General features: G+C 41.5%; 1 protein-coding gene across 1 annotated transcript in view; it reads right to left on the bottom strand.

Moving 5' to 3' along the window:
* ROBO2 (roundabout guidance receptor 2) overlaps positions 1-22,570 on the bottom strand; it is an 884,946-nt gene that overhangs the window by 256,897 nt on the left and 605,479 nt on the right. Inside the window, 1 exon segment of the mRNA XM_033941714.1 lies at positions 7,291-7,418. Within this exon segment, the coding sequence (XP_033797605.1) occupies positions 7,291-7,418 (128 nt within the window).

Raw genomic sequence — 22,570 nt, forward strand, 5'->3', positions numbered from 1 at the left:
TTTTATATGTGTGCAAAAGCCATGCAGTAATTATTTTTTTGCATTTTTGAGGGGGATTTTCAGAGCAAAGAATGAGTATTTGTTAATTAACCAATTAGAGCGTCTACATAACCATGTGCTAACTCAGTGGTTCCCAAACCCTGTCCTGGGGGACCCCCAGCCAGTCGGGTTTTCAAGATATCCCTAATGAATATGCATGAGAGAGATTTGCATACCTGTCGCTTCCATTATATGCAAATCTCTCTCATGCATATTCATTAGGGATATCTTGAAAACCCGACTGGCTGGGGGTCCCCCAGGACAGGGTTTGGGAACCACTGTGCTAACTGGTTAGCACACAGATAAAGCGGGAGAACCTTAACACCTACAAAACAGGTGGTGTGGTAAGTGCCCCCACGGTAACTTTCAGAAATGGCTATGGTGATGGCTCCAGATACAAGAGTCATGAGGAAAAGATGTCAACCATATAGCGGTGGGCGATCTAAAGTAAATGTTATTTAGTCGGCAGCATAGACAGTGCTCCGGCAATTCTGCCTTTGTCAAGAGTCTCTCGCCAAAATATACGTGTGCGGTTCCTTAGTTCACAATTCACATTTGGCGGTTTTAGAGAAACTGAAGGAAGAAAGTCCCCTGGCAACAGTGTCACACACAACAATGTCACAAAGGCAGAATTGTCGAAATGCTGCCAGTGTCGAGTCTATGCTGCTGACTAAGTAAAGTTTGCTTTGAATCACTCATGGCTGTATGGTTGACATCTTTTCCTCATGACTCTTGTAGCTGTTATTGTTCTCCCTGTCATGGAGGCCTCTCTGGCTTTTCTCTCCTATATGGTGATGGCAGCGTTACAGTGGCTGTAAAACTCACAATATACAGTACTTATTTTTATTAATGGCCATATGTTAAAGATGGCCTTAACGGGTGGGAATAACACATTAGAGCCATTTGTCACCAAAGCTTATTAAAAGGACCTCATAGTGAGCAGCGGTGAATATCTAAACGCGGTGGTCAGTGATTTGTATTTGGGGATTTTTGATTGTTACTATCTGAGATATTCCCCTTTGGGTTTTTGTATTTGAGTGTTATCAGTCTAGCACAGATGCAGCGGGACATTAAGGGAATTTCTAAGTACCTATTTTACTTATAATTTTAATGCACCCTATTGTCTATTTTTCTGTAAACCGCTTAGAATCCTAACGGAGTTTAGCGGTATATAAGAAATAAATTACATTACATTACATATTTAGTAGCAGGGAATCAATCATGCCACATATACAAGAACTGTTGACATCACACCATCAATATGGAAAATTATAACACAACGGAGAAAAATAAACCTCAATTGTGAGAGTCCCGGCCTCTCACAATTGAGGTTTATTTTTCTCCGTTGTGTTATAATTTTCCATATTGATGGTGTGATGTCAACAGTTCTTGTATATGTGGCATGATTGATTCCCTGCTACTAAATATCATTCACAATACGTTTTACATACATTTTTGATTATATACAATTGTATTTCCTAATACATTTAGTTGTACAAATCTGATTTTGGACATATTGCCAAAGATATCCAAAAATCCAGTGCTAAACACAAGTCATTTTCAATCCTGAAAAGCATCTGTCTTTTTGGTTTGAAAATCACCCTATTTTAGATGTTTTTGTGTTCGGTGTGTCTTCTTTAAGGGCCATTTTCAAACAAACAAACAAAAAAAAGGTCTGGATCTCAATGGTACTATCCAGATAGTGCTGTTGAATATCTCTGGATTGATGCTGGTAAGGGAAATATCCAGAAACTGCAGCAATCATTAAAATGTTTCCATTTAGGTGTTAGGCTCACAGATTCTAGAAGGAGTAACACAATTGTATATCACCAAAAGAGCTATAGGAACTTGAGACTGGTTTATCTATATCCTTTTTTTCGGTTCATAGTCAATCGCACGCGAGACTTCAGTGCGCCGACATTGCACCGCTGACAATTCGGCGCAAGACACCAGCGCACCGCCTAAAAAGTGACTTTTAAAGAGCTCCGGCGTGGGATGTGAGTGGGAAATGCCCCCAGTTTACTTCATACTTTTCGCGCTGCCATTGAGGGGGGGGGGTTTAACCCTCCATTATAGAGTAAACTTAACTTTTTCCCAATTTTTTTAGGAAAAAGTTAAGTTTTCTATATAATGTGGGGGGTTGTACCCTCCATACACCTCTCCAACGGCAGCGTGAACAGTCTGAAGTAAAGTGTGTTTGGAAGGTCCCCCCACTCTCCCCCCCATTGGAGCTCTTTAAAAGTCACTTTTTAGGCGGCACGCTGGTGTCTTGCGCCAAATTGTCGGCGCTGCAATGTCCGCACACTGAAGTCTCGCGCGCGAATGTCCCGTCACCTTTTTTTCTGATATGCTCAAAAACACATCTCTTGATAAACAAAAGGAATTTGAGTTCTCTTTTTGAAAGGGTTTCTCCCTATTTGTGTTCACGTAAGCTTGAACCCCTTAGCAGCGCAAGTTTGAAGGTGGCAGCCAGGGCAAGAACAAGTGGGGGACCCATGAGCTGAGTTGGGGCTATGCAGGTAGGCTGGCTAGCAAGAAGAGAGCTGATGTGAGCAGTGCCCCCCCCCCCCAGTCATGTGCATACTCTTCTCTGTACCTTTTTAACTTTGGTGTGAGCAATCACCAACTTATTGCCCGCATTGGCTTCGGCACTCTCTCCTAGGTGTGGGTCATGAAAGTAACATCAGAGAGAGCGGGAACTCATGGCAGCCATTTTGATGATGGCTGTGCACGGGGCAGGAACGTAGAAAGATTGATCCTGCCCCGCGTCACCGCTAGACCACTAGGTAAGGTCTGGGGAAGGTCCAGGATGCAGGAGGGAGGTGTGTGTGTGGGGGGTCAGAGTCAGCCCAAAAGCTATTTGCAAATATTCCATATTCGTGGGCCGGCTCTGCCCCTAATCCCCGCGAATACGGAGGGAGGAGTGTACAGGGGAAAGGAAGAGGCATGCGTGCAGTAGGGGGAGGAGTAGGAAGGGGGACGGAGAGGAGGAAGGGTGTCGACGCCCCTAGCAAGATGGCACCCAGGGAAGACCCCCCCCCTTACTATGCCACTGGATGTGAGGGAGGGGCAAAAGCTGGCTCTCAGGGCACCATAGTCCCTGATGCAAGTGTCAACCAAGAATGACAATTTAAGTCACAAACAGGACTGAACATCTGTTGCACAATTATGGGAGTCACATATTAAGACAACACCTTGTTGGCCTTCATAGCCAAAGCACCAACTGTATGGTCTAGGAAGGCATCATCTGGAATCAATATCTAAATTCTGGCCATTTGTAACCATAGCAGATCCCCATTAAAACCATAAGTGCTGCTATTTCAAGGAGTCAGATTTCTTTGCCCACCCTTTCCTATCAATTGACAAATTCTTCACCACCTTTATCGTGAAAATCTTGTCAAGAAGTGGAACAGATCACGGACCACTTCAGGTCATCACAACAGGCAGCTCTGAGAAAAACGGAGACACCGAATGCCAACAACCCTAGCTGGAAATGGTGAATAAAACAATTTTACATGCTATAGTACCACAGCCACATTATCGGTGTCAGGTCAAAAGTGCGCCGGGACAAAGGCGTGAGCAGACAATTGAGTGCAGCGCGGAGGTGCGCGCTGAAGAAAATTACTGTTTTTAGGGCTCCGACGGGGGGGGGGTGCGTGGGGGGGAACCCCCCCACTTTACTTATTACAGATCGCGCCGCATTGTGGAGGCGTTGTGGGGGCACTGTTCCCTCTAAGCTGAGCAGGTGTCCTCCAGCTGCATTGCTACCACTAGGGGGTGGAATATTTTCAGTCACTAAGGACAGGTATGTTCCCTGGAGTCCTGCAGAACTTGCCTGTCCCTCACAATTGAAAAATGTGACAGTAAAACAGCACCCTCTATTGGTGAGACTGTGGGTGGAGGACTCCTGCTCAGCTTAGAGGGAACACCCCCACATTTTACTGAAAACTTCACTTTTTCCCTGTTTTTAGGGAAAAAGTTAAGTTTACAATAAAATGTGGGGGGTTACAACCCCTCAAACTCCCCACAACGCCGGCGCGATTTGTATTAAGTAAACTGGGGGTGCTCCCCAACAAAAAACCCCGTCGGAGCCCCTAAAAACAGTAATTTTCTTCGGCGCGCGCCTCCGTCTTGCGCTGTTGTCAGCGCGCGCCTTTATCTTCCGCGTTGTTGTCTATGAACCACATTATCACTTATTAACCACACACCAGTAATCTACAGCAAATGGAGCAATACAAAATCCTATTTTATCTGTTATGTGTCAAAACTTCTCCTTGTAAGATATCAGGTTAACTTTCTGTTGCACTTTGGCTTTCGCAAATAAAAAGGAACTGTGTTCTTGCATTAAATGGGATGGAAATGAAAGTTGGCCCCTTGGGCCAGCTGACCTCTATTCCAATAAAGCAATCAATGGAGACTTTGAACATTTGATTTAATGTGAATGAAAGGGAAAAAAAGAAAAAAATTGGGAGCACAGATTATGTTAAAAAATGTTTTTATTAACCTTTCACAGCCCATCTGAAAACCTTCAGCATGCACCACTAAACTGTGAAATAGTGCTGGCATCCAGCAAGGCAAACTGCTGCTTATCTTTATAATAATAGAAGGAAACTATTTTAAGCACTACGGTTTCACATGCATGAGATGAGACTGCTGCACAACATTTTTTTAAATTATCAGGGAAGCCCCCTGTCATCTACGACTTTATTGCAAATTAGTCTCAGATACTGCATTACAGGTCAAGCGCTTCACTAAATTCCACAGTGTTTTCGCAGGAAAAGACAACAGCAGTTCCATCCATTTTTATCAAGGCGATGTAGCAAAGCCTTCACACGGCTGGATTGTTTTGTTTTTCACTCTGTACTATTTGTATTTTTCCAAGATAGAAGCACAAATGTCTCTGAACACGCTACCAAAACCCTTATCCACGCTCTCATCACCTCACGCTTAGACTACTGCAACGTACTTCCCTCGGGTTTCCGTCTCTCACCCCTTCCATCCGTTCAAAATGCTGCTGCATGACTCATATTCCGTGAGAACCGTTATGCTTGCATTACCCCTCTCCTCAAATCACTTCGCTGGCTCCCCCCATCCAATTCTGAATATAGTTCAAACTCCTCTTACAATGTGCGCATTCACTCTGTAACCCCTCAATCTCTCTCCTCCCTTATCTCCCCCCACCACTTCCCGTGAACTCCGTTCGTCAGGTAAGTCCCCCCCCTATCTGTATCCTTCTTCTCAACTGCCAACACCAGACTCTGTCTCTTCTTTCTTGCCATGCCTGGAACAGGCTGCCTGAATCAATATGTCGTGCACAGTCTCTAGCAGTATTCAATTCCAAGCTAAAAGCCTGCGTTTTTGAAACTGTTTTCAGCTCCCACTCACTGTCAGATACCTATACCCATTATATCATTCCTTCTACCAGAATCTCTCCAACCCTGAGTTGCCCTGCCAGTCCGTCCAAATTACATTGTAAGCTCATCAGAGCAGGGACCGTCTACTGAATGTTACTTGTACAGCGCTGCATACACCTTTCAGTGCTACATAAATGATAAATAGTGGTGATATTAAATGTCATGGTTAAACAGCAGTTTGAAGTGGCACAGAATACCAAAAGATTCAGAATGGGATTAGACAAATTTAGAGGAGAAAGAGACCTAAGCCTATTGAACCTAACAGTCTGGGATAGCTTCCTAAGATTTGTGTATTGTTAAATTATGAATACTGAAAACTGGAAGGTTATGACAACACAACCTACTAGGGATATACTGTGGTTTCATAATGGCAAGGTAATAATAATACCACATTGTTTGTTTTGCGTAATTTGCAATATGAAAAAATGACACAAAAATAAACTATGAAATGCTTCAATTTGCTTGTCCTTTTAGTGCATACTACAGCATAATGATTTAGCACATGTAAAAAGAGAAAGAAAGAGTAGAACAAAAGATTTATTCCATGCAGTCCCTATAGGCTCTACATATTCCCTGTTTCTTACATCCCATAAGCACGCAATGATTTTCACGATCAGGAAGGGAATGCTGGGATTGGCGAACCTTTGGTTTGAGCCAGTCTGACAGTTCTTTTTTTTATTTTTAAACTCTTTATTGATTTTCTAAACTTCAAAAGTGCAATACACAGATATATATCATATAATATAATAAGTTAATAAAAGTACATTCAACTTACAAATATGCATAACCAACCATTTTCTCCTACCCACCCCCACCCAATGATTAGTCAATAAAACACAGAAACATAGACTATCCCAATAACCTTACCCTATTCAGATTAAAAATATCCTCCCACCCCAGGCGGACATACTCAAAAGTCAAATTAGGACAGAAATAGCCCCCACCAATCTGAAAATTCTTAATCCTTCTGACTAAAAATCCTAAAAAAAAATTGCAAGCAAATTTCAACAACTGTGAGTGGAACATGGGGGTCCTTTTACAAAGGCGCAGCATACCGTGCGTTAAACTGCCTGCCGCGCTAGTACCTAACGCCTCCATTGATGAGGCGTTAGGGTTTTAGGCTACCGTGGGAGTTAGCGTGTGGTGAAATGTCCAACGCGCTAACCCCCGTAGCGTGCCTTGATAAAAGGAGCCCATGGAGACTAACAGTTTTTAGAACCCGTTCTCTAAGTCGCCATCTGATTAAACGGCTAGAATGTGCCTATTAAATCATCCTCTTCAGACCCGATACCTTTCCACCATGGACGGTTTTATCCGGATGCATGTTCAGGCCATTATGCATACTGTACATTTTTGATGTCCTAATTCTCCAACTGCCAAAGTTGTTTTTTGTTATGTGCTAAGTAACCTAAAATTCTGCTGTAGTATCATATGTCCCTCCCTAAAATATCTTACTGTTAATTCACTACTCACAAATCCAGAGCTTTAACTTATGTAGGGTTGACATATGACTCCAGAAAAAGGAGGACGGATTGAGATATCCGGGTTTTACTTCCATTGCTTTCAGGAGAATAAACCCTGAAGTCTCAATCCATCCTCCTTTTTCTGGAGTCATATGGTAACCCTACGAAGATCCTAATCATGAGATCTCTGAAAATGGATGTGAATTTCTCCAGCAAAAAAACAATTTCTCCAGGTGATCAAGTGCATCGACAGAGCTAGTTTTCCATGTATATATATTCAGATGTATATATTTGACGACGTGCATTATAAATATATCTAATTTTTACCACCTGCATTTTTTTCCTTCCTTTCTTCTGAAGTATTTGGTACATACCTCGAACTGTGAGGGTAGCTGAAGCCTCCACTTTCCCAACTCTGTTCTCAGCAACGCACGAGTAAGATCCTTCGTCAGTACTCAAGGCCTTTTTAATTCGCAAGGTGTAATCATCCTTAATATCATACCTAAGATGTAGAACAAAGCAATGGGCATCATTAAGCAGCTGACAATTGGGAAGACAAAGTACCTCACCTGAAGTGTACAGATCTGTATCCATCCAAGATACATCTTTCAAAGATCATTTATTATCTGAGATTAAACAATTCCACTGATATTAATCTCTATGACACTTTTATAGCTCCATGCATTAGTTAAAAACTTTACAGCCATAAAATTAGTGTTACTATATGTTCACTCACTATTAGAGTACTATTAATATTACTACTCTGTTCTTTGGAGTATGGCAACATTAAGCTAGCAGATAGCAATTCACAAGCCATGACAGATCAGATTCATCATGTCTTCAGTTGCCAGAATCACATTTTGTTATTTTTCCCCTTTGACCGTAAGCGGGGAAACCATTTTAAAGATGAGCCAGTCACAGTCCCTTGATATATTACATCACATTATTTCCAAGCAATTCTGGTTGGGGAAATGAGCTTAAGACCACTGTGGATTTCGTATGGAACAGTAAAGGGGGTGGGGTGGAAACTCCACCACAAGGGAAAACGCTTCATTTCAAAGATGCATTAATATTGATTTTAATCAATAATTAAAAAGCTGAGGAGACTGGAAAAAAAAAAGTGTTTTCCAGAAAAACAAAACTCAGTTTCTTTGTTTTGACTCTGTTGCTCTCGTATAGTTGAGCAGGAAGACTTTGACAAATATAGTCCACTCTAAGTGCACTGAATACACATGTTAAAGCACAATTGTGATATATTCATTAACTGTAGAGTGTATTTATCAAAGTGCACTAAATATTCATGTTAAAGCACAACTGTGATACACTCATGATTCACTGAAGCATTGAAGAGCATAAAGCCTTTTCTAAATTGTACATTAAAATTGTGAGATGGTGCACACTTTTAACATAAATACTTATTGCCTTTACAGGAGCAGTTAAGTATTTGTGTAACAGGCTACCGCAATGTGTATAAAAACAATAATGCAAAACAATGCATCCCAATGACCTGGACAGCATATTTTGCAAAACATTCAGCTCATTTAGGGCCCCTTTTATCAAGCTGCGCCAGAGGTTTTTAGCGTGAGCCGGTGCGGTAAATGCTCCGATGCTCATAGAATTCCTATGAGCATTGGAGCACTCACCTTGCCGGCCCATGCTAAAAACTTCTAGCGCAGTTTGATAAAAGGCGAAGGTTAATTTGCAACACACCAATCCATCCTTATTCAAAAGTATGTTTACTGGTTTCTTAACCCTCCCCACCCCCACCCCCACCCTTTTTAAAAAGTCGCACTGCCGAGGAGCATGATCTAAATGCTGAATCACCCATTCTAATCCTATGTACGGCTTGATAAAAGTGTGTGTGTGTGTGTGTGCTTGGGGGGGAGGTGTTTAAATACATTACTAATACTGTTTTAATATTTTCAGTTACCGGGTTTGGGGGGGGAGGAATATTTTGTGATTTATTATGCTTAAGTACAATTGTTGGGTATAAGGGGGAGGGATATTTGATGAGTTAAACTTGATGGTATATTAAGTGATGTTAAAGTATAAAATTATTGTATCTTATGTTACACTTGTTGAAAGTTTCAAAAATGAATAAATAAATATATATATATATATATATATATATATATTTTTTTTTTTTTCAGCTACTATGCAGTGGCTCAATGAAGACTACAATATTAAACAGATTTCTAACCCCCCCCCAAAAAAAAAAACAGGGAACAAAAATATGTATTAGTTTTAAGAATTATTTTTAATGAATTTGTTAAACATATAACATCCCCCCCTTCCCTTAAAAAAAAAAAACAACAAAAAAAAAACGTGCAAGAGGTTTTTAGCGCTGACCAGCATGCTCCAATGATTATAGAAACTGTTGGAGCAGCACAGAACATTCAGCGCACCGACGGTGCTAAAAACCTATTGCCCAGTTTTGTAAAAGGGGAGGGGGGAGTATAAGTTTTTACATTTTCCCCTGAACCCCATCTAATTTGATTCCAGTTTAACAGCTGGTGGTAAGGAATTCCAGGTATAGCTGCCTGGTATGTAAACAAAAAAAAATATGAAATCACTTGTATCACATTTTTGCCATAGCAGGGAAAGAGAGGGTCAGAAGACTTTCTGAACGCTAAGATCTGTGCTTAGATAAAAAAATGTATCATTAAAAAAAACAACCACCACCAAAGAAGCTCTACCATGAACAACTCCAAAAAGCAGAGTGCAAATCTTACAAGAAATATCACACAGGCTTCTATAGATAATCAATGAAAACGTTTCACAAGCGTCAATGCTTTATCATTTCTCGTTGCTCAGCATGTCAAATCAGGCTGTGGTGTTTTACAAAGTTTGGAACCATCACATCAACCTGACCGAACAGCCTGCCTAAATCCCTGGGCTCGCCTCTTGCCCATGGTCGAAAGCACAATCTGGCCACCAGCTATGTGGCTGGGCCGATCCCAATTGAGTAAGGGTGATGAATAGTTGTTCAGGGGACCAGCGGGCAGATTTAAAGTGGCCAGGTGTGCAAAAGGCCAGTTTCTCCTTTGTCTGCAACCATAACAATATAAAAAGAAACTGTATTGTGTGACAAAGGCAGCATCCTGCTGCTGCGGTGACTTCAATGTTTAAAACAAAGGGGTCCTTTTACTAAGGCGTGCTAGCCCTTTTAGCGCACTAAACGCTATAGACTATAATGGACGCGTTGGCGTGTAGAGCGTGCTAATATTTAGCGGGCGCTAAAACGGCTAGTGTGCCTTAGTAAAAGGACCCTAAAGTCTTTAAATTCTTAAAGGGACACCGTGGAAACTGTTTCAACAGCCCAAAGTGGTGGCATACCTCCAAAACAGCTCCTTGCTGACTGTAGGTGTCTGCACAAAAAGAACAAACAACTGGGGTTTTGACTGCTGCCTCTTTAAAGAGACCTTCACTGTGTGCTGTCTCTTACAGTCCGCAAAACTTAAAGCAATGTTAACTTTAAGACAAACACATATAGCAAAACCCCCCCCCCCCCCTTGTAGGGAGGCAGCTCCCTCCTCCGAGATATTCATCTTGATAAATAATTTAAAAAAAAATTATATTTTGTGGGACGATGCCAAATACCAGTTAGAGAACGCAAACTCCTGCTTTGACTACCAGGAAAAATGCCAAAAACAAGATCAACAACTGACCCAGTGCCCCATCGGCCATGCCCAGGGGGATGTGGACAGCTTCCAAAAAGGACATCATAAAACAAGAAGGCCAAAATCAGCAGGGTGCCAACACAGCTCCAGATGGCATGAATATGCAATCGCTGCTACGTGTTTTGTTTTACAAAAGGGACCTCTGCTGGGTGAACAAGCAAACATCTTGGCTTAGAGAACCATGAAATATGTCTACAGTAGACTGGATTGTGGAGAATGTTATTGGACCTGCTGCTGATAGCTTTATGCCACAGGAGAAGTTTTAATAATTTACCTAGGAACCAAATAGCTGATCTTGACTTCCAACATAGCTCTTTAGAGAAAACTCGTAGAGCAGTGGGCAAGGAACACAGGGGTCATCAAAATACCTTGGAGGATGAGATCCTTGAGATCCTCATTTTTGGTGTTTTTTATGGCACTAATGTCCCTGCTGTATGACTTTCCTCAGAATAGAGGAATGAATGATGTATTGTGAAACAAGCCCATGAATTTCCAAATATCAGAATTTATGGTGCTCAGTGGGGTTTTGTAATATATCATCTTTTCCTCTGAATGATTTCTCTGTTTTGTACAGGCCCAGGGTTTTTCACCTATCCAAGCCAACATTCATACTGTGATTGAAGTCTACAAAATCCTGAGTGGAGTACAACGGGTACAAGTGGATCCATTTTTCACTCCGTCAAAAATTACAAAGACTAGGGGGGGGCACTCAATGAAACTGCAGGGAAATATTTTTAAAACCCATAGGAGGAAATATTTTTTCACTTAGAGAATAGTTAAGCTCAGGAACGCATTGCCAGAGGTTGTGGAAAATGCGGATAGCGTAGCTGGTTTTAAGCAAGGTTTGGACAAATTCCGGAGGAAAAGTCCATAGTCTGTTATTAAGACATGGAGGAAGACTCTGCTTGCCTTAGATTGGTAGCATGAAATGTTGCTACTTTTGGGGTTTTGGCCAGGTACTAGTGACCTGGATTGACCACCTTGAGAACAGGCTACTGACCCAGTAAGGCTATTCTTATTTTCTTATGATTGCTAAAGTTTTTCAAATGCATGGCCAGAGAGGTTAGAGAACATGAGTCTCTGGCCATTGAGCATTTGCTGTCTCAGGCAGTGTTAGAAACCGTGGAATTCAGTCAGGCATATATGTGAGAGAGAGAGTAATTTTTGAAGTCTTGTATATCCTTCACTTGAGAAAAGAGTTGAATTTTCATGACTAAAAGCCCTACACATGTAAACATCAAGTTTAGAAGCTACTCCTTACACGCAAAAAAGCCAATTCATGCACAGATCGGGAAAGGAAAGCTGTGGCCATGTTTTGGGCAAGCCAGAAAAACATGCATGTATTTCTAATTTTGCAGTAACAATGCCTGTATACTTTGAAAATAAAGGACCTTGGCATTAGGGTGACCAGCTGTCAGCCATGAATTTATGAGAGATTTAGTTGGAACAAGTTTTCCACATCTTTAGTGGCACAGCATCACTCCAGCAAATGTTCATGGAATGGATAATATTAAACAAAACAATTACTTAACATTATATATAATATACAGGTTGCAGTATATTTTATTTCTTCAATTCAATTTCTATCCCGTCCTCCCCAAAGAGCCCAGGATGGGTTACAAGTCAACATACACAATATACAGTTAAGAGGTTACAATTTACAAAAGTTACTGTACAAGTTTTTATCCTAACTCGACACATACTAGGGATCTAATAACAATATCCATAATACAGTGTTCCCCCGGTCGTTCGCGGTTGGCGGTTCACAGTCCCAGTCATTCGCAGTATTTTCCGACCGCAAATCAGGAGAGGACAACTGGAGAGGCAGGAGAGAGCAGCCGGAGCACCGGCGAGTGCAGGAAATCACTTGCTGTATGCTCCGACCGCCTCTTCCTGCACTAAGTCGGGCCTTACCAATCAGGGGCTGCTTTGACACGCCTTCACTCACCAGCGCTCCTGCCTCTCCCACGAAAAACCGTATTCGCATTTTTTAAAGATTCGCAGGGTTCCTGGAACAGAACCCCTGCAAATACAGTTTACAGGTTAAATTAGTCATAGTTATAGTGCAAGATTTTTCAATATAAGTTTTTATCCTAATGCGACACATATTGAGGATCTTGCTTCAATATACATTTCTTTGTACTCTATTATATTGGCTGAAATTAGATTACCGGATACGTTACAAGTTGGTGGTTATGGTATACTTATATGTACATGGACTAGAGTACACTTTTTTGTTTTGGTGGGCCCCAAAAGCTCTGCCTTAGACCCTCAATATCTCTCCTCGCTTCTCTCTCCTTATACACCTACCAGAGAACTCCGTTCCTCAGATAAGTCACTCTTAGTATTACCACTGCCAATTCCAGACTTTGCTCCTTTCATCTAGCTGCCCCCTATGCCTGGAATAAATTACCCGAGTTTGTCTGTGTAGCCCAGGGGTGGGCAACTCCTGTATTTCAGGATTTCCCCAATGAATATGCATTGAAAGCAGTGCATGCAAATAGATCTCATGCATATTCATAGGGAAATCCTAAAAACCTGACTGGATTCTGGCCCAAAAGGACTGGAGTTGCCCACCCCTGGTCTAGCCCCTTCCCTTGTTTAAAAGCAGACTAAAAAAACCCAGCTTTTTGATATAGCTTTCAATCCTTATCTATACTCCCCTACCCTCCAACCCAACCCAACCCGTTGATTAACCGTTCCCCTTAACTGTATCCATGGAATCTTGTTTGTCTGTCTTGCCTGTTTAGATTGTAAGCTCTTTCGAGCAAGGACTGTTTTCTTACTCTTTGTGACTCTGTGCTGCGTTGTGTGCGCCCAGTAGCACTATAGAAATAATTAATAGTAGTAGACCCCATCCCAGACCTGCCCAAGCTCCTCCCCAGATCTCACGCCCCATAATAATAGTACTAATTGTAAACAGCATTTCTTCCATTCATTTTTCATATACACACAATATAATCTTATTAATATACAATGGTAACCACAAAATTAAACTACACAAAGTGCACTCTTTTTCCCCTCCCCTGCACAGGATTTCTTCCTCTCTTCTCCACCTCTATGCACAACGTCTTCCTCTCTCTCACTGTCCACCATCTCTCTCTCATTCCCTCCCTTGGTGCAAAGGTAGTGGGGAAAAAGAGAGAGTGAGAGAGAGATCCAGGGTGCTTCTCTCCCACCCCCTCTACTGCCACATCCAATATTTCTCCCTCTCTTATGCCCCAGACTGTGTGCAGCATCTTTCGCCCCTACCCATCAGCCCCATGTCCAACATTTCTGCTTCTATCTCCCCTCTCCAGCTCCATACCACATCTCTTCCTCTATTCCCTCCTCCACCATGTCCAAAATTCCTCCCTCTTGCATCCATTTCCATCTGTTCCACTGTTTCCTCTCCACCACCACATCCAACATTTCCCCCTCTTATCTCTCTCTACCTCACTCCTCTCCCATCACCATGTCCAATAATTCTCCTCCTTCTTCCTTTCCCCATGTACACCACCTCTTTCCCTCTCACTCACAAATCTCCCTTTCTATTCCTTCCCCCACCTCAGCATCTCTTTCCCCCATCCTTCCATCCTATGTCCCAAGTTCATGCCCCCTTCCAAGAATGTGTACTTGTGTTCTGGTTGGCTCTAAAACATCCAAGTAGGTCTTCTCCTCCTTCTTTCCAGCTACACTTCTTTCTTCACAAAGCCACAGGCAGCAGCAGCACAGTATAGGCAGAGGTCCTGGTATACTCCCAAGTATGACATCTCTCACCTCTCCCTGTCCCCAGTCCATATCCCCTCCGCCTTTCCCTAGCCATGTCTTCTCTTCCTTCTCTGCTGTCCCCTCCCCTGAATCTCTTTCCCTTTACCTATATTGCCCCCTCCACCAAATCTCTCTCTCCCTCTCCCCATTTTGTCCCCTTCATCCATTTCTCCCTTCCCCCTGCTTTCCATGTCCATCTCTCCCTCTCTTACTCCCTCTGTCCTTCTCCAAATCCGTCTCTTATTGTCCCTTTTCAGCCCCCTCCCTGTCTTCCTTCTACCCCCTCTGCCATCCCCAAATCCATCTCTCCCTGTCCCTCACACATCTGACATCATTCCCTCCCTTACTCCATTCCTCACAACTCTCCCTCCTTTCCTCATCTGAGTCCAATATTTTCCCATTTTACTGTAAATTTTCACCAGATTCTTAACCAACTCCACACAGTTTTTGGCCTTGTGATTGCCCAGGAAGTCCCTAACCACTGTGACAAAGCTTTTCAAGCCGCTTTCTTCTTTCTAGTTAGCTTCTTGGGAAATTGCACTCCATAATCTTCTTTATTTGTGGTCTGACAAAGACAGTATCTTTGACCTAAGCTTCAGAAAGATTAGGGAAGATGTCTTGAAGGTACTTGAAAGCCGCCGACTCCTTATCTAGTGCCAGAGACCTCAGTTGATCTATGGCTTTCATTTTACTTATTATACCTTTACACTGAAATATATACTTCACAATAAAATCAATTTTACACTCTGAATATGGTACCCTACGATTACGTTATGCGTGCAAATTGGTACACAAAGCCAATTTGCATACATAACTTAATTGTTTAACAAGCCTAATTGGCATTAATTGGAAGTTATACACACAACTTGGTATGCACACTGCTGAAAATATTATGCGCCAGTTTAAATGGGTGAATCTGAAAAAGGGTGTAGTTAGGGGCAGATCTTGGGCATTCTTATAAGTTATGTGCATGTTTTTTGGCTTATACGTTGATGTGCGATGGGTGCACATAAAAGTTACAATGTATACCAGTGCTAAGTGTGATTCCATAAGGTGTGCATAACATTTATAGAATTATACTTAGCAACACACTAGTCAGCACTGATTTTTTAGGTGTGATATTTAGAATCAGGCCCATGCCAAATTCTAACCTCAAAACAAAATCCTCCCCAATTTCCAAAGCTAAAATCATAGAACCTAGAACCTCCATTCATCAATGCTTCAAGCATCATAAATTAAAAGCCCTTTTGTTATGTATATATAAGGAGGCCTTAGGGATGATAAATTCAATTTGAGATTTAGGAGGTTATTGTAGAAACATCTCCGAGTAGAAATAGTAGCTTGTACACATGCAGTTTGGCTATACATGCAAATATGCATGTGGAAGCTGGATACTACAGGACCAAGAGAGAAAGAAGATTGACTCATTTAAGCTTTGGCGCTGGAGAAGGATTTTATGCGTGTCATGGACTGCCAAAAGAACTAACAAATCATTTCTGGAAGAGATCAAACCAGCTATGTTAACTTGAAGCCCAAATGATGAAGCTATGACTGTCTTATTTTGGTCACAGTGTCAGAAGAGAAAGATCATTGGAGAAGGACGTTATGTTTAGGAAGATTGAAGGGACCAGACGAAGAGGGAGACCTGCAATCAGATGCAGGACATGTTGAAAACAACCATAGGGTTGACCTTGGAGGACCTTACAAAACTAGCACAAAACTGATCTCTCTTTAGATCTGAAATTCGTCAAGTAGCTAGGACTTGAGTATGAGTCGATGGCACCTACAGTAGCTAACTCACAGTTTGTCTACACATGCAAATAATGATTTCAGAAAACTGCTATTTAAATGTGGAGATCCACACAATATACAGATTTTAAGGTGATGTGGTTCATCGATCAGCTGATAACAAGCCATGAACTATTTAGATTTTTAATTTTGACATTTTTGACAGGGTAGGACAATTATTTATTTTTTTTTATTTCAATTTTTATCCCAGAGCGGGTTACAAGAAGACAGTCACAAAATAAGTCCACAGACATGACAGATACATTCGGGAAGTACATAGAAGGAGGCAAAAAGGGCTAGAGTCTAATTGGTGGAGTCATTTTATGGAGAGGAGTCTGTTTGTTGAAGTCATCATTGACCGAAAAGGAAAGTCTTCACTGCCTTTCGGAAAGCCATCAGGTAAATTAGGTACAACAATTGGTAGGACAAAAATTGGTAGGAAGATCCTACCAATTGTCATATGCTACTAATTATGTTCCTACCAGTTTCCTGAAACTTCTATACCTTTCTGGAAAGTTAGAAAGTTCACCTAAAGGACATCAGTTTGCCTGCCTACATGTGAAGTCTGACAGAGAGTTTTCTTCTATTGGTGGAATATGGTAGAAGCACTGAGGATTCATGCAACACTCATTACTGCCAAATTCCTCATGTTGCTACAATTGCGTTCCATTTGCCTTGTTAGTAGAAGTATCTACAACATAAAATTTGATGAGGTGAAAATATATTTTTAGTTTCAGTCTTTTCCCATCAGTAAAATTTATATGTGAATAAATAGGGAACATCTAAGATACTGTACACATTGCATTATCTTTCAGGATACCAACATTTTTGCCATTCCCAACACAGCCTAATACCCATCCATAGTTCTGTTAAAGCGTTTAAGGAAATTAACCCTTCCCTCTAATCACACAGTTGAGAGAGAATTTTGAATCAACTGGACAATGTGCTTGCTAAAATAAGACAGCTTTTTCAAAATATCATACAACATTGCTCTCCTTTAGTGCTTAATAGTTAGAATCTGTAACTTATTAAATACAGAGCAGATGAAAAAAAAGCAAAACAACAAAAACAACATGGCTGAAGAGGAAATTGTAATAGAAATTGGGTGATTTTGATTGTGAAATTTGGCAGTCACTGGCCTGTATGAATGCATTCTTTGTTGTTGCTTTTGATTAATGATAGTTATATAGCGGTGCACTGACAGTCCCTTGCTGTAGACATGTTTTTTTCCTGTCATCAAAACACTGTTGAAAATTGCAAGCCAATCAGATTTGGCCCCTGGACAACATGTGCTATCACCATTCTACCGTGAACACAGATTGATTGATAACCAGCTGTGACAAAGTGGGATAAAGAATTCTCTTCTCTTAAAGAGAAAAAAAAAATAAGTCCCAGGAAAACCAAATCATGTAAAAAACCACTGCCATCTGTCCAATCAAATTATGAATAAAATAGAAACATTAGGATCAATACTTAGCTGCTATCTAGAACAAAGAAACTGCATTACGAGTGTCTGAAATATAAATTGTAATGATTTCCAGGACAGCAATGTATATTATTATTGCAAAAAAATATATATTTTCATACTGTTAACCTATTTTATCTTGCTGAATAGAAGTGTATTGGATAGAGTCTTCATAAGAAAATTTAGTACATTTATAATTAACTGCAATTTAGATTGAATTAAAATTTATCACATGTCTTCCAGGTAGAAGCCTAGGAATGAAGGTCAGCCACTGTCAGTATATGTTGAGAGTGGCACCAATTTTAGGGGCTATTTTATTAAGCAGTGCCAGAAAGTGGACTACGCTCTTCTCCAAGGTGGGTCTTTCCCACAAGCTAAGGCCACTTTTAGCGCTGCCAGTAAATGGCTGATTTTTCTATTTCTACAATAATGGTCATATGATAATTTTCCCATTAGCGTGTGGCCATTCCGCGTGAGCACTTACCAACAACTATTGTGTGAGCAGCAAGGCCTTGGTTCTATAAACGCTGTCCAACTCTTAGCCTACATTTGGCATGGTTGTCAATCAAATGCTAGCCACCATTTCTAGAATCACGCCTAAGCGTTTTTAGCTGCCGGTAGGTGTTAAATCCGTAGGCGTGCTGCCATTTAGGCAAGGGTTTTTTCTTGGCCTAAATGAGTGCGGATAAAGTAGGCACCCACTGGTGACTAACTTAATCCACACCCACACTCTGCCCAAATCTACCCCCAATCACACCTACTTGGCGGTAGACACCTTGGTGTAGATGCCTATATTGATGTGGTAAGTGCCTACTGGCAAATTCATTTTTTTAAATAGTTTGTTTTTAATGGCACGTTCAATTGCCAGCACTGATTAAGCCAATGAAAAATTATTAAATTATGCACCTAGATTAGCAAGGCATGTCAATCTAGGAGCCTAATTGTAGGCATCTTTTATAGAATCAGGGACTAAAGGCTCATATACTCACACAATAGCCAATTAACAGCCCCTTTTATCAAGCTGTGCAAAGGGTTCTTAGCATGGGCTGGTGAGGTAAATGCTCCGACGCTCACAGAATTCCTATGAGTGCTGGAGCACTTACCTCGCCGGCCTGCGCTAAAAACCACTAACACAGCTTGATAAAAAGGGGGGTAAGGGGGTGTAACATAGCTGTGCCCACTCTCTGTCCCAGCACCAAAACATTAATTTTATTTTTTTAGTACGTAAGCAACGCATACACATACAAAAGCTACCACAGGATATATGAGTGTGCCCCACAGTAATGCATTTGAATCTGCTATATGCACGTGTTAGTGCAGGGCCTCGCAAACTTTTCAAAGCCGCGGCACACTTAACTCGGTGACTGCATCTCGAGGCATCTGGAAGTGTGCAAACATCGATGGGGTGATGTCGTGCGCATGCGTCGACATCCGTACCTGCGTGAAGGATCCCCCAGATGGGGCTCTGAGCCGCCAGTGGGGGTGCTGGAAGGGAAGAGGTGGAGAGAAGAAGAGATGGCGGTCAGCTGACTATCTACAGGATGCGCATCTGGCCGCAAGAGGAACGTCCTGAAGGAAGTCAGCTGGCACCTCTCCTCCTCCCCAGTGTCTCGCCTGGAATCTCGGGCGGCACACAGTTTGCAATACACTGTGCTAGTGCTTCCTGCAGCTTAGTAAAAGGGCCCCTTAATGTTTATAACAAGATGTATAAAAAATGTTTTAAAGCATCTGTTTTATAAAGGAGCACAGGCATAAATGTTCTTATATAAACGTATACCTGCCGCAAGACAGATGTAAATGTATACATATACCACATGTTAATGAATGCCTATTTTAAAAAAGTAGGCCTGTACATCACAACTACACAACAGCTCTGCCCAAACTATGGCAACAGTCTACTGGCAGTTGTGTAGTATAGCCACTACCAAACTGTCCAAAAAAAAAAAAAGAGTTAAAGTTGCAGCAACACTGGTTCCTTCTGTTTTAAGCTGACCCCCCTTCCTGATACCCTGTATACATGGAGGGCCATTTTCAACAGAATGTCTAAGTCCGACTTTGGATGTTTCCCACAAGATGTCCAAAGTCATGGACGGAGAATCATCCATGTTCGAAACTGCTGGACGTCCAAATTTATTTTTCAAACATTGTCTACTTGGATGTCTTGGCTGCTAGGACATACAATCTTAGGGTGCTTAACTTTATTCCCCATTTTCGACCACAGAAACATCTAAGTAGAAAACATCCAAATCTAGACCATTCGGATGTGGGAGGGGGGTCAGCATTGTAATGCACTGGCCACACAGACATGCCAATGGAGCAGTAGGGCCCCTTAGAGGGACCTGCTGTGAACTTCACATAAAGGGTGCCATATGTCCATCTCACCATAACCCCTTTATAATTTTTGATGAGCCCTCCAAAACTCCCCAAAGCCTACTATACCCACCTGCCTACCACCCCAATAGCCCTTATGGCTGAAGGTAGCACCTACAGTATGTGGCAATAGAATAGGATTTTGGTGGGCTCACACTTCCACCATAAATGGACCTGGGTCTCCTCTCTATGGCTCTGAGTCTATTGAGCCATTGTGGCATATTCAATAAAGTGGTTGTTTTGAACAATACACCCTTGGCTGATCTATTGACATCCTGCCCTCACGACTCCCTCGTTGTGTGCTTTAGTCCCGTCGTGAGGCTTGTCCTTGGCTTCTGATTCAGTGTCTTTAGCCCATCCACCAGGCTACTGTACTTAAGACACCAATGTGATGCTCAACTAACCTTTCCCATACCAGATGCTATTGTTCTAGAGACAGTTATGTACTGCTTAATTTTTTTTTTTTTTGGGGGGTGAGAGGGATTAGTGACCACTGGGGGAGCGTGGGGAGTCATAACTTAATCCCTCCAGTAATCATCTAGTCAGTTTGGGTACATTTTTGGCACTTAGATACTCTGAAAACAGGTCTAGATCAGAACATCTAAGCTCTGTTCAGGATGCTTTGGGAAAGGTTTGATTATGGGTGCAGGACATCCAACGTGCCCTCTTGATCTTCGGATGTACAGCATCTAGACTACCTCACAAGACGTCCAGAAAGACAATTTTGAAAATAAGCACACGGACATCCCAGTGATTAGGATGTCCAAGTGCTGACTTATGATGGTTTTTAGATGACTTTATTTTTTTATTATGAGCCACATAGTTTCCTCCCCCCCCACCTCATCCCCATTGCAATTTACTGTGGAAAATTGCAATAATGCACAAAGAGAAAACACAATTTTGCTTACAGGTATAAATTGCTGAAACACCACTCAAGAAAAAGATCTTGGTCATTCCAGAGAAAAATGTTCAGGCCACAGCTGCTTAAAAAAAAGGGCAAATAGTTTTGTTCTTTATCCCTCTCAGTATTCTGAAATCATCATCACACCTCCGTATAGATTACTGGCTTGATTATTTTGTGCCGTTCTGGTTGCTCTGTGTCAAAAAGGATATAGTAGGTCCAGAAAAAAGTGACAAAATGATGAAGGAGAGAGGACACCTTCCTTATGAAGAAAGGTTAAACAGGCTAGGGCTTTTCAGCTTGGAGAAAAGATGACTGAGAGATAATGTGATATGCATGGGGTGGAATAATTAGATAGAATAAGGCTGTTTATTCTTTCAAATAGAAAACAACTCCATGAAACTATGGGAAATGTTGTAAAAAGTCATGTTTTCACACAGCACATAATTAAACTGTGGAAAACGTTGCCACAGAATGCAGTAAAGGTGACTAACTCAGGGATTCAAGGGGTTTCAACATGTTCCTAGAGAAAAGGTCTGTAAAATATGTATTAGCTTGGTAGACTTGGAAGAACTACGACTCTTTCCTGGAAATCAGGGCTGTATCAATTATTTCTATTCAATTCAGGCCTGAATAGTGCTCCAAATACATCATTTGTCTTCAACTAAATAGTGATTTAATCTCCCCTTTTACAAAAACGTGCAAGAGGTTTTAAGCGCTAAATGCTTTGCGCTGCTCCAATGCTCATAGAGTTCCTATGAGCGTTGGGAGCAGCGCAGAGCATTTAAAGCAACAGCTGGCGCTAAAAACCTCTTGCAGTTTTGTAAAAGGGTGGGGGGGAGGGGTAAATTTGAATACATATAATCCAACAGGCTTAAAATCTAACTGTGGTACCTGGGATAAAGGAGGGATTAAGGCCTGGATTCTCTAAATGGCACCATTTTTTTTTTAGGCTCCAGTAGGTGCCCAAACTCAGTAAAAAAAAAAAAGCAGTTGAAACAATATTTTTAATTGCGTTTCAAGGTGCCTAAAAAATTGGCACTGGAATCATGCTTCCATAGGTGCTTTAGGCCATCTAATACCACTGTGGGCGCCTACAGAGGCACAATTCACATCATAGGTAAGTGCTAGAAATGTAGGCCAGAAAAACCCTGGTCTATATTTCTGTTGCCTACCTTTGCCGGGGGTGAATTCTGTACCTGGTACCATCACGTGATTGACACGCGCTCACCGGCTGCTTTTAAGGTGGTTGCCAATAACGGCGCTAGTTACAGAATCTGGGCCTAAGTGACTTGCCCCGAGCCACAAGGAACAGTTATTCGTATTCAGCCGAATAATAAAGTATATTATTCAGTATAGATATACTGGAAATGAAATATAAGAAATGGATCTACTTTTCTGGATATGCCAGACTGGCCACTATCATACAAGAAGCAGGGTTCAATGGTTTTTGGTCTGACTCCGCATAACTTTTCTTAGTTCCTATATCTTAAACGTATTTAAAAATGTTATCTATGCACTGATTTTGGAAATAAAATAATAATAACTAAAAAAGTCAACAATTGACCAAAAATTCCAACAATGATCCAAGAAACTAACCAAAAAAATGTCTTAATTCACACCACTATTAGCAAGTATAAATGTGGGTGGCTAGCTCTGCTGGGGTAATTTTCAAGGTGAGCCGACATACCCTAATTTCA

This window comes from Geotrypetes seraphini, chromosome 4, assembly GCF_902459505.1.
Source record: "Geotrypetes seraphini chromosome 4, aGeoSer1.1, whole genome shotgun sequence".
Classification (NCBI taxonomy): domain Eukaryota; kingdom Metazoa; phylum Chordata; class Amphibia; order Gymnophiona; family Dermophiidae; genus Geotrypetes; species Geotrypetes seraphini.